A 13,920-nucleotide genomic window follows, 5' to 3' on the forward strand; every position below is an offset into this window, starting at 1 on the left:
CATGGTTCATTCAAAGAACAGGTTCAAAAAGCCTATTTTCTAAACCAAATCTGGCTCTCCAAAGCTGAGCTTCAAGCACCCACATTGCCAAATGATCTTGAAGTCTCCTAAGGTCTATATTGTACCCTTTCAACCCCACAAACCCTCTTTTCCATCTTACAAGTTTGACACCCTCTCCTCGGCACAGGCTTTCATAGACTTTTAGCTGATCTTTGCTCACTGATTCCTGCTTGGTCTCTGATGCCCCATTTCCAAGCTTCCCTGCTTTTTCCTCCTCCAATAACTTCACGAAGTATGGCAGATTCAACCGGGCTTGTGCATGAGAGGAGTCTAGACAAAGGAAAGGAAATAACGAACAATCAATATCGTCAGCCTAAGATTTTCCTAACCTAAGCAGGGCAGCGAAGACCAAGAATGTAAAATCTTTCCAAACTTAACAAAATAGGTGTTAATGATGGTATAACTGCTCATTTCAAAAGAAAACATAAAGCAGTCAAATTAGAGGTGGCCCTTTGGTCAGCTAAGGTGATTATGAATCTAGCTCTGGAGTACCTTTCACCAAGTTCCTACAGTACTCTGAAACTCTGTCATGCCACTTTGCACAATTCAATGATTTTATCTGTTTATATGTCTAATCTACCAGTGTCATCCCCAATAAGACCACAAAAAAGGGAAAAGTCATAGATATCTCTCTCTTTTTTTTTCTTTTGACAGATCATTTAGCATGTAAAAGACCTCAGTAAATTTGTTAAATTTAGTAACAACGAGGTGGTTCTGTAATACTCCTAATTGTTGGTTTTCTTTATATAATATCTTCCTCTAAAAGGGGAAATACACCACCTATCAAGGAGCTCCTTCCCCTTTTTGGCAATTACATCTTTTCATACAGAACACTGTCTGTGTACTCTATTCATATGTCCTATGCTAACTAACCCTTAAAGCCACAAAGAAGAAATATAATCAGTTGCTCTAATTCTTTAGTTAATACCTCCTTACTACAATAATTTGAATTACTTATTACAATTCTGACTCTGATTTCTATTTGTGGATTTTCCAATACCACCAAGCAGTTCCTATAACTCAAAATTTTTTTAAAGATTTATTTATTTATGTTTACAGAACTAGGTTACAGGCCAGAGGTGTGGTGGGTGAGAGGATTCACAAGAGACAGAGCTGGGAGCAGACATTCAGACTGACAAAGTACACTGCTGAGGGGAGCAGTCGGTGGGTGAGAAAAGGTCTGTCATGCCATGAGGGTCAGCTCCTTGTCCAGAGACCAAACTCATGCTTAGTGGCTTCAGAGAGCTTCATAATGTGGTGTGTTGCACTGCCAGAGAGGGCCCCAACTTAATTCAATTTTAACACTATCAACCTGAAGATAACACCAAGTCCCACATCTTAACGGTTTAGTCCTATAAATGGTTTAGTCCTATAAAGGGTTTAGTCCTTCCTCCACACTCCTCGTTTGAGACATGTCAGTCAGTGCTTCTGATGGCTCCAACTTGGAGTCAGTTATTTGCTAGAGTGGCTCACAGAACTCATGAAACATTTTATTTACTAAAAATTTAGGAACAGCCAAATAGAAGAAACGCACAGGACAAAGTCTGTGGGAAGGAGTGCAGAACTTCCATGTTGTTTGAGTATACAACTCTTCCACAGATTCACCCACTATGAAACTCTCCAAATCCCACTTTTTTGGGTTTTTAAGGAGGCTGAAGTACAAATTTGCAATGATTAAGTCATTGGCCTGTAGAGGTGTGTTTCACTGAAGGTCAGGGGACGGGTCTACAAGTCTTACACCTCAAGTCACTTGATTGGTTCCCCTAGCTACTAGCCCTCATCTTTGGATATCTAGAGGGATTTCAAAACTCACCTCATTAATACAACAAATGAAAATAAAATATATATTTCTTATTATATGTCACATTTAGTCAACAAAGAGCAAAGTGTTTAGTACTACACTGGGAGTTGAAAGAATTTAAAAAATAAAGGTAAGCCTTCGTTTACTGGGGAAAACAAGTTCATAAAGTTGGATAAAAACAAAAAAAGTAAAGCACAGTAAACTGGTAAAGGGATCACAGACTACTATGGAACAAGTGGAAGATATACTTGTACATGGAAAGAGATGGATGTTAAGAGTAGATCTATCAGAAAAGAGAATGCCTCAGTTGTGAGGCCTGTTACTTTTTAAGGACAGCTTTATATTGGTACAAATAACTCAACCATAAGTCAGAATTCCATTTGTAAGTGAAAGCAAGGCTTTTATTTCAGATAATGGTAATCTTACACTTGGCAAAGCCATGTAAGTATTTACAATGCAGGAAGAAAAAAACAAAGCTAATATAGACAGAGCTGCCTCTTTTAGCTAACTAATAAAAATTTTTGTAAAAGGGAAAACATGCAAAAGGGAGGTATGTTTGCGTGCCTGTGTAGGTGAAAGATTGTCCTTTTTGAAGCAGAAATTCCAGTGGTATTTATCAGTCTTCTCTGTTAAAGTTTACAGTGATCTAGATATTCCAAACTTCCCAGTTTTAGGATGCTAGTGATATATGCACCTATAAATTCAAGTTATTATTACCAAAAAGATAAAAAGGTGACAAACAGACTTGCAATATCAGGGGAAACCCTTCAAGCTGTTTAGAACTGTGTAATTCTGCCCAAACTGGCTAAGCTCTAAAGCAACATCTGCAGAGAAGTCCTTGAAGCAGGGCCCCCTATGTTATTAGACCCCTAAATTATCAGAACCTTCTAGCCCAGAAGCCTGTCCTACCTCAGTGTAGGTCCAGACTGGGCAGTATCCAGGATATACTATAAAAAGGACCGATCTGATCAGAGCTTGAACAGCAGCAATCAAACAGCCAGGATTGGAGTTGCCTCCCCCACTTTCTGGCAGTTATGCAAATAAAATGCAGACCCACCTCCTACCCCACCTTTTGACAGCTATGCATATATAGGATAGAAAGTTTCCCAATGCTTTGTGGAGCGCCTATGGATGCCAACCTGCTAAAAGGACCAATCAGGTTCGAAAGGTAGCCACCCAGGAATGGATTTAAGCTAGGCTCCAACCAGCTTGAAGAGGGTGTGTGGTGAGGAAGTTTGGAAGAAACTTGAAGAAGTTGAAGAGGGGACCTCTCTGGTGGTGGAACAAGTTAAAGTGCAGCACTAAGAAGCTAATCCGCAGCCAGGGAGGTGACCCTCAAGTCAAGACCCTTCTTGACTTCCCCGTTGCTCCCCTCTGCAGTAAATTTCAGTTGATCTGCCTGCTCTACACCCCCCTCTGTCTCTGGTGGGTCATCTCACTCCCCACTGGCCTGTACCCCAGTTCCTATATGCACAAGTAAATAATCTTTTAAAAAAGACTTACAGAGGTACTTGGAGGAGCAGTCAAGATTCTTCTGGAAGCTGTAGCACAGAACCCTGTCCTCTGGTACCTCATCTTCACAGGCCTGACTCTGAAATTCACTGCATGCCTAATGACACCACTGGCCCTGTGCTAGGTGTGCCTAAAAGAGCTGTTTGCTATTGGCTTTATGTCTAGCGTCTCTCAGAGCTATTACACTGGTCCCTGCCAATGACATGTCTGGCACCACCAGCTGATGCTGTTGCTTGGTCCAGTGTTCAGTGCTGCCTGGGCCCAGCCTGATGATTATTGTTGGCTGATGTCTGTGCTGCTACTTCTGCTTCATGTCATTGCTACTGTCTCTGGCTTTGCCTCAGGCTTTCCTTTCTTCCAATTTATCTCCCACTTCTCTCCTTTGTAAATAAACTCTGGTGTAGTTGAACCCTAACCCTGAGTGCTCTTGTAACTGACATAGATAGTGACCTGTTCCCTATCCTGACACTGTCCTTTGGCCTGTATTGCACTGTGCTTTGGCACTGTTATATTCCCACAACCTAAAATTACCTTAGGTTCCTTAACATTTGCATAACAAAATTCCTACTCGAGGGAGTACTCAGATACCACTTTCTGAACATATGAACTATTAAATGGATAATCTGAAACAACAATGTACATTCTAGACAAGACTCTGGACATACTATTTTCCCCATGCCCTGTCCAAATAACAAGTCACATAAAAACCCTAATTCCTTTTAGGAAGGAAGGGAAGATGGTGCTCTGAGAATGACCACCACATCTCCTTGCTTGATTAGAGTAGTAAAACTCTCTTTACCACTAGTATCTCCAACAGGTCTGGCCAACTGATGGATGCCAAGAAAGTAAAGAACCTCATGAGTTCAGCAACATCACCAAGAGGTTAAGAATTAGTGTATATGCATAAATGCTACTTTTCTAATGATCTCTCACTCTGTTTTTGATAGCCCCTTTCTCAATTTAAATGACATGATTTATCAGAAAACTATCCAATATCCCAATAGGGTTTATTATTCCTATAATTTATCAAATTTATACAAGTCCATGTATAAGTTAGTATGCAGAAACCATATTTAAATGAATCCTGGAGGCCAGAAGAGTTTACACATGTACTCAGTGAACACTGACCAGTCCAACAAATCTTGCATCTAAAGTGATACTGCTCTGCTGTCCAAGTGAGAAAAAAGTGGCAGCTCCCTACCTAACAACTGCTCAGCTGAAGGGAGAAAGCGTAACACAGCAAATGCCTCTATACTTTAAATTCCCAGTTTCCTCAATTAATTCTTCTTTTACAACACCCCTTTGAAATCCGGAAAAGAATTTATATATATTTCTCTTTTTGTTCTGGAAAAGTATGTACATGTTTTGCTATGAGATTGCACTGTCCAAATAATTTTTTGTTGTACCTGAATAAACCCATTTTGGTGGTAAAAGAACTCTCTGCTTATTACTTTGAGGTCAACACCTACATTTTAAATTCAAATAGTTCTTGAAAGCTTATTTTAAAAATTGTAATCACCTAATCCAACTCCTTCCTCTCTATTCCCAGGTCCCAAAAGCAGCCACATTCTTCAGTTTTTTCCTTTCATATTTTATCACTAAATACCTACATGAGAAAATAATTACACCTAAGTTTGCTTAGGAACCAAATAACAACTGGGCTCTAGAGCAATCATTTCTTCAGTAAGACAAGATACCTCTTAAATAATCAGCATTAACTGATTAATACTATTCCAAAAACATACAGTTAGGAGTTTTCACTGTATTTGTAGCTCATTAGTAAATGGGTAAAATACTCCTTGTTCATCACGTCTATTTCATCTTTTTGGAAACAGAAAAACTGTACATACTGCAACCTTCCTTGATTAGAGTAGTGCCTTGATTGTTCTGGACAACAGAATGTGGAGAGAAGTGATAGATGCCATTACATGCCTGGACTTTAACATGTATCATGAAATTTCTTATGTGCAAGGATGAAAAGACTCTAAAATAGCAGAGTTATCCTGGAATGGAAGAAATCTAAATCTTAAGCCAACTTCTGGAAGCAAGTGGCCCAATCAGCATAGGACTTTGCATGAATAAAAATTAATTCCTTTGGGTTACTAAGATTTGGAAATTTATTTGTTACCAGACATAGTGTAACTTGTTCTAATACAAATGAGTCACAGGAAATATGTGGAATACTCCACCCAAAGCCAAGGGAAGGGTCATTTAGTAACTGGGATAAACGATCAAGTCAACACAGGGTAAATCACTTGCTTTATATCATTCCAGAGTCTTACCAAGAGAAAGCAGTTGGTGGGTGAAGTCCACAGCCCTATACAAGTCCCCAAGCTGGAAGCTGACATTACTGAGACAATCCAGGACCTGAACCTTAGAGATAGGGCTTTGCTCCCCTGAATTCAACTGCCTCAGTGCCTGTTTCATCCAAAGCATTGAGTGATGAAAGTCACTGATGTTGTGGGCTGTCTGACCCAGTCTGAAGCAATCACTAACACTCATGGGAGAGCGATACTTAGTTCCTAGAAGCAATAAGAACAATGTTATTCCTAGTAAAGGACATAATGGGTGATCAGTGGGGCCAACAGAGAGAGATTCACCCTATTCCATTCCCTCTCCCCAAATCCAACAAGTTTTTTCAGCTATTGTGTTTCATATTTAATCTCTAGGTACATGCTTCATAAAATAATTATGTTATCTTTATAACTATTTTTGGTTAAGATAAAGATTTACCCCCACAGAAGGCACCAGGATGAGCTCCCATAGGCCACTGGGTTAAAGGTGATATAATTTGTTTAAAAGGGTTAAATAGTGCTCACTTCACAGCATAAATAATAAAATTGTTATGTTACCGAAGATTGTCATGGCCCCTGTGCAAGAATGACATGAAAATTTATGAAGTGTTCACATAAAAAAATTTTAAAGGGGTATTTTGGGGTAAAGAGAATAAGTATAGAACAGGGGATACGGACAGGTTATGATCTAAAATGATACAGGAAGGAAACACTAATAAAAGCTTTATTTGATAAAACAGGATATTGAAAATCATCTGCCAAATAATTCCAATAGCACTGACAACAGATTTAACTGTTCAATTTCTCTCATCATTTCTAAAGTCAGATCTGTTTCCTGAAACATAAAGTCTTCCTGGTTTTCATTTCCCAGATCCCATAAAAGGTACAGAATACCCAGAATGCACCACCACAAGACTGATATTCTAACAGATATTAAGAGTTAAAGTAGCTTCTTTTCTAGATCTCTCAAGTCCTACAAAATAAATTAACAAGTTCAAAAGGCAAAAAGAACAACTTTAAAGCACCTCTTCACAAATAAAACCCATGGACATTGCTTACCTGGCAGGATCCCCTGAGAAAGAGCTTTTGGATCCAGTTTGTATATACGCTGAAGGAGCAACAGGGCTTTAGCAGCCCCAATCTCATCCTCCTCTGTAGGGAAAAACCTACGCAACGATGTGAGCCTGGCAGCAAATTCTTTCACATTCCACAGAGGCAGAAAGCAAAGGAGAGAAGAAAAAACACATAAAATTAAAAAGATACAAAGTACAGATAAGAGCATGCAATATGACCCCAATGCAATCTACTTCACATATAACTGAAATCATCTAGAAATAGTGAGAATGGAAGGACTGGGGCAAATACACCTTAAAACTATGACTTAAGGGCCCTCCCTGGTGGCGCAACGGGTTAAAGAACTGCACTAAGAAGCTTAAGCCACTTCTGCATGAGTTCGATCCCTGCCTGCCCTGAAGGAGCTCCACATGGCGTGGCAGATCTCTCCTGACCCGCCCACTGCTCCCCTCAGCAGTGTACTTCATCGAACTGCCTGCTCTGCTCCCCACTCTGTCTCTGGTGAAGCCTCTCACCCTCCACATCTCTGGCCTGTACGCCAGTTCTGTATGAATAAATAAATCTTTTAAAAAAACAAAAACAAAAAAACTATGACTTAAGTGCACACACAAGACCAAGAATAGAAGGCAGGGTGGAAAAGAGTTGTTATATAATGAACACCAACTCAAAGTTTTGCAAGATAAAGATTCCCAGAGGTTGGCTGCACAAATATGAATACTTGTGTGTGTGTGTGTGTGTGTGTTTAAGATTTTTTAGGTTTATTTATGCATACAGAACCAGGGTACAGGCTAGAGGTTCAGGGGCAGTGAGAGGATTCACCAGAGACAGAGTGGGGAGCAAAACAGGAAGATCGATGAAGTACACTGCTGCTGAAAGCAGCAGGCAGGTCAGGAGAGGTCTGCTGTGCCATGTGGGTTACCTCCAGGGCAGAGGTCGAACTCACACTGAAGCTGCTGTAGCTAGCTTGAGGTGCTGCACCCTAACCCACTGCGCACCAGGGAAGGCCCCCAAATGTGAGTACTTAACACTATTGAACTATACTCTTAAAAATGGTAAATTTCAGATGGTAACTTTCATGTTATATGTATTTTACCACAATTAAAAACAGTATGTAACTGACCAAAGGACACACACATAAACCAATGGAACAGAACAGAACATACACACAAAAAAAATCTTCACATGGTCAACTGATTATCCAAAAAGGGCACTACAATTATTCAAGGACAGTCTTTAAAATGATTCGTACAGGCCCTCCCTGGTGGCACAGCAGGTTAAAGCACAGCACTGATAATCTAAAGCCGCTTCTGCATGAGTTTGATTCCCGCCTGCCCCGAAGGTGACCACATGGCAAGGCAGACCTCTCCTGACCCGCCCGCTGCTCCCCTCAGCAGTGTACTTCATCGATCTGCCTGTTCTATTCCCCACTCTGTCTCTGGTGAAGCCTCTCACCACCCCTGAGCCTCTGGCCTGTATCCCAGGCCAAAAAAATACATCTAAAAAAAAAAAATGAGTGGTACAGAGAAAAGTGAATATTCATATGCAAAAGAATGAAATTAGGTATTTACTTTACATCACATATAAATCAATTCAAAATTCATAAAGTCAAACCCACTAAGTTTTGTCAAAGATCTTAACTTTTGAGTAAAAACAGTAAGACTCTTAGGACAAAACACTGGGGGAAATATTCATGACATTAAACAACAATTTGATGAATATGACCAAAGAATAGGCAGAAGAAAAACAAAACCCTCCAACTTTGTACATGAAAGGATAAAAAGACAAAAGATAAAAAGACAATCCACTGATTAAGAAAAAAATGAAAACCACCTATCTAATAAAGATTAATACTCAAGAATATAAAAAGAACTCCTAAAACTCAACAACAAAACAAAACAAAAAAAAAAAACAGTGTAACAAAGGTGCAAGGGACTTAAAGACATTTCTTCAAAGAAGATAAATTCATGAAAATGATTTAAACACATAGCCATGCCCAATAAACCCATGAAAAGGTGTTTTACATCATTAGTCATTAGGGAAGTACAAATAAAAGCCACAGTGAGATACCACTCCACAACTATTAGTATGATTATCATTCAAAACTAGAAAATAAAAAGTGTTAGCAAGGATGTGGAGACAATGGAACACTTATGCAGTGATGGAGAAAAAATAAATAGGTAACTGTGAAAAAGAGTTTGCCACCTCCTCAAGAAGTCAAACATGTAATTACCATAAGATCAAACAATTCAACTTCTAGATTTATATCTAAAGGAACAGAAATCAGGGACTTAAACATGTATCTGTGGACCCATGTTCATAGTAGCTTTATTCACAATAATCAAAAGGTGACATAGCCCAAGTGTTCATCCACAGACACCATCCACAGACACATAATAGACCACCACTCAGGCATAAAAAGGAATGCAATTTTCATATATGCTACAATATATGGATGTTGAAAACATATTGAAAGAAGTCAGTTACAAAAGGTCAAGTAGTATATGACTCCATTCATACAAGATACTTATTATAGGAAAATCACAGAGATAAAAAGCAAAATAGCAGTCACAAAGGATTAAAGAAGAGTAATTGTTTAATGGCTACATAGTTTATGTTGAAGATGACTCAGAAAAAGTGTTGAGATAAATAGTGGTGATAGACACATCATGAATGTATTTAATACACTGAATTATACAATTACAAATGTTTAAAATTTAAAAATTGGTATGCATATTTAACCAAAATAACAAATAGAGAAAAATAAAACAAAAGCCAATTCTCTAATCTTTTTTAAATATAAAAATGGTCAAGAAAAGACAAGTCAGTAGCAGTGAAGAATGAAATGAATGATCAGTGATACAAAGGATAATGAATATGATAAATGAACAAATATCAACAGGTATAGACCAATACATTTTAAACTCTAGGAAATAAAAACAACAAAATTTGGTACAAGAAACAGAAAACTTAAATATACCCATCAACATTCAAGAAGGGAAAATAAATATTTGTCTCCGAAAAACTCCTCAGTTCTTTATCATTTTATTTGTGAGATCTAAAAGTTTGAAGGAACATATTCTCAAATGCTCTCACAAGCTCAGAGATTCAGAAACACAATCATCATATATAAACATGTGAACACCTACATGTATACATGTGAATACAGGCATACACACACACACAGAGTCCAGCTCACCAATGGATGGTTCATCAACGATAAAGCTCTCCACTATTGACCAATCCTTATTTAGATGCTTTAGCACCTTGTACATATCCACTAATTTCCCCACATCTTCCTTATTTTCTGGGATTACAAGGTCCAAGGCGTCCCTTTCCTCAGCCCATCTGTGGAATTTTTTGGAGAACAGGAAATGAAGTGAAAAATTAAGTCACACTTAAAAGATTTTATTCTAACAAATTTAAAAAGTAACTCCCATATACTGTGCCTTTACTATGTACCACTACCAAGTTTATGGAATTAAAAACATCATCTCCATTAATCTTCCCAACTACTGCATAAATCAAATATGAACATCCTTCTTCCCAACTATACAAATAAAACCAGTTGTCCAAATAAAATGTTGTCATATGGGCCCTCCCTGGTGGTGCAGCAGGTTAAAGCACAGCACTAAAAAGCTAAAGCCACTTCCACATGAGTTCAATCCCCGCCTGCCCCGGAGATGACCACATGGCAAGGCAGACCTCTCCTGACCCGCCCGCTGCTCCCCTCAGCAATGTACTTCGTCCATCTGCCTGTTCTGCTCCTCACTCTGTCTCTGGTGAATCCTCTCACTCGCCACATCTCTGGCCTGTACCCCAGTTCTGTATGAATAAATAAATCAATCTTTAAAAAAAAAAATGTTGTCCTATGATTTCACAAAATCACACAACAGGTAAAATGCAAGAGGAAGTTATAACCCTCAAAACCAATGCACTTAATCATTTGAAATGAGCATTCAGGGTTTTATATACATTCATTATGCCATGTTTATTGAGTTTATTAAGTTATTCAAATTGTCTATATTAACTTTAATATATTTTGATTTATACACTCTATCATGAGCCATGTATATAATTATGACTTAATCAGTTTTTCCCATTACTTCTGTGTGTGTGTGCTTTTGTATTTTATTTGTATGGTACATTATTATGTCCAAACAAGTTTAATGTCCCTAATATCATTACCTGCCTTAAAGATAACTTTGTGTGATACTGTCATATGACTTTCTTTATGAAGTTCCTGGTGTATATTTTATACTCATTTTGTTATCAACCTTTCTCTGTCTTAAGTTTTATATTTGTTTTTGTAAAATAAAGCTAAAATTTTTCATTGAACTTGAGTATATTCCCAACATTCCTAGTTTTCCTCACCCTATTTTTTCTTTTTTCATAGATCAATGGATATATAGATTAATATTTTTCAGAAAACTTTGGACATTTTTGGATTTGACTAATCAAGTATTTTTTCAGCCATTTTCTCTTCACTGTCTCTGCAATGTCCCTTATATGAAAGTTGACAGAACTGGTGAATTTCAACAAGTATGTGAGCTTCTCTTCACTTTTCTCCAGCTATTTTTCTATTATCAGTCTGTGTAATCCCAATTTACCTAGCTTCATGTTCACTGATTACTTCTTCCAGTAAACCTTATAGTGATCGCCTTTAGTGATTTTTACCTATCTATTACTGTAACTTTCACCTCCAGAATTTCCATTCCCCACACTTCTACTCATTTTAATTGATTTTCTCTACTTGGAGAAACTCCTTTGAAAACAAAATAACTGATCAAATGTTTTGGTTAATAAACCTAGATTTTGACTCTGTGTGTATGTGTGTGTGTGTGTGTGTGTAGGTGCTGACTTTCTGGTTCCTTTGCAGATCTTTATATGTCGACACCGAAACTCATACATTCCTCTTGTCTTGCTCCTCATGATCTATTATGGATGATAATGATCATAAGGTGTCTATTTATTTAGTGACTTAGATGGACTAAATCTCTAAAATTTATATTCTTTGTTTTCTGTGGCAACTTAAGTCTGCTTAGGTAGCTTACTGGTCATCTAATGATCAAACAGAGATTTCCTTAGATGTCTTGAACCAACAGGTTTCCCAGTCTTTGCCGAGGGGCTTTCACCTCCAGAATTTCCATTTCCCACACTAATACTCATTTGACTTGATTTTCTCTACTTGGAGAAACTACATTGTCATAATTTGTAATGGGGTATGCCTTCAACAATCTGGCCAATAATTTACAACTCTCAAAGGGAGTATCTGCCCCCAAATAACCTTGTTCAGTTTTGTTGAAAGGGGAATTCCTTAGGTTATGTTAATCTCATTGTTATCTTTTCCCTTTTTCCATCCAAACTGTACTCTGGTAGACTTCTGCAGGAATTTTCCAGGAAACTGATTCTCTTTTTAGCTAAGCCTAATATTCTTTGTATCTGCTGTGAAACCACACCATGAAATCAAAGAGAATTCACTACATGGTTAGAGAAGAAACAGTGAGATAACACAATATAATAACTATAGAAAGCAGCTCCAACAAAGAGAATAAAGGGAAAAGTTTAAGTATTATACCTAGGGCTCCAAACCTAGGAACTCTGAAATATTAGGACCCAGAACTTTGACAAAAATGATGTTTTCCAACTGTTCCTGGAGCTGAAAAAGGGAGCATCAAGGATTTAGGACTAAAGTTTTTAAGGAAAGAGTACTGAATTAATGATACTGCTACCTCTGAAGGAATAGAATAAGGTTAATTCTAGGACACTGGAAACTAGAAACAATTACCAATGCTGAAGTTCAGAACTATTGATAAATTGACACTCATAAGAACAACAATCAAAACAGGAAGAACTAAGGTCATTTCTTTTTCCTGTTTCATTTTAGTTCTACTTCTATGCTCTTTAGTTGACAGAACCTAACAGGAAGTCAACTGATAAAAAAAGAAATGTAGTTTGCCAAATACTATCTCCAGCATCACAAAGAATATAAAAGGGTAAGTTTGGATTCAAGATGTCTCATGGTTAGCTTACTAACCAACACATGTTGTTTAATTCATTGGTGAATATCAGTTTCAAGAACTATTTTTAACTTGTAGAAAATATTGTCTTTTTTCAAATGTGTAAGTGTTTGGGAAAATTTATAATTACTTTTGCTTAGCTAAAAGGCCAAAATCATACTAACTTCTATATTTGGAGAGTAAGGGAAGATCTCAGGCAAACTGTGGGAATAACAGATTACCTTTACCTTTTCAACATAGAGAGTCTGACTTCATTCAAAAGGATATATTCTTTCAGAGATTGTAGTAGCTGTCTTTCCACAGAAATCAAACTAGCCATGTGCCCTAAAAGGGAATGAATAGAAAAAGGGTCAGAGTCAGAAAGGTTACATTCCAGCTTGCTTCACTAATATTAAATTCTAGCCAATTCTTTCTAGGTAACTGGATGGTGGAATTTCCAGTGAGAAGGGGAGCTGATGATCATGTTTCTAGTCTCTAGATTCATGAACAGAGAGACAGGAATACCCACAGGTATGTTCAGAACTTTGGCCTATAAAGTAAACACTAATATCAGGAAGGAACCTTTATCTCATTCTTTTCATTCTAAGGGTAATCTTGTCAAGTAAAGCATGGAATGAGTGGGGGATAAACCACTTTAACAAAGAAGAATGAATTATTATGCTTCAGGTAAAGAAAAGAACAAACAGGACTTTCAGATATAGTCACAGACATTTAACAAGAAATATCTGAATATTCCTAAAGGCCGTGAGAATATCTATACTTCACTAAAGAGGATACATACCACAAACACCTGTTAACCAGAAAAAACCTTTGAGTCAGTGTGTTAACAGTCACCCAAAAGCAAAAGTATTAACGTCTGGAAACTCCTTCTCACTGTCCCCTAAAGCCTGTGGGTGAGACTATTCCACCCTAATAGAGAACTAGTGGTCCATAACTGACAATGGGAATTAAGATTCACTTGCAGAGAATATTATGTGCTTTGGCCCATACCAACAGATGTGTAGATCTCAGCCGAAGTGAAGCCCAGGGAGCTAAACCAGGTCATAATTAGCATGGACATTTGAAGTTTCATGATTCCAGAAGTCAGTATCTGAAAGGCATTTTAGTAACATTCGTTAGACCACACCATAGTTAGGAGGAAAAATGATTAATAATACAATAA

General features: G+C 37.7%; 1 protein-coding gene across 1 annotated transcript in view; it reads right to left on the reverse strand.

The window, feature by feature from the left end:
- The window catches only part of LOC101633572 (prolyl 4-hydroxylase subunit alpha-2), a 46,681-nt gene that overhangs the window by 26,283 nt on the left and 6,478 nt on the right, over positions 1-13,920 (reverse strand). The window contains exons 2-4 of the mRNA XM_012727745.1: positions 6,727-6,864; positions 5,656-5,895; positions 161-330 (exon numbers count right to left, since the gene is read on the reverse strand). Of these exons, the coding sequence (XP_012583199.1) occupies positions 161-330; positions 5,656-5,895; positions 6,727-6,864 (548 nt within the window). The remainder of the gene's footprint in view (positions 1-160; positions 331-5,655; positions 5,896-6,726; positions 6,865-13,920) is intronic.

This window comes from Condylura cristata, unplaced genomic scaffold (genome assembly GCF_000260355.1).
Source record: "Condylura cristata isolate star-nosed mole 26May11 unplaced genomic scaffold, ConCri1.0 scaffold00021, whole genome shotgun sequence".
NCBI lineage: Eukaryota > Metazoa > Chordata > Mammalia > Eulipotyphla > Talpidae > Condylura > Condylura cristata.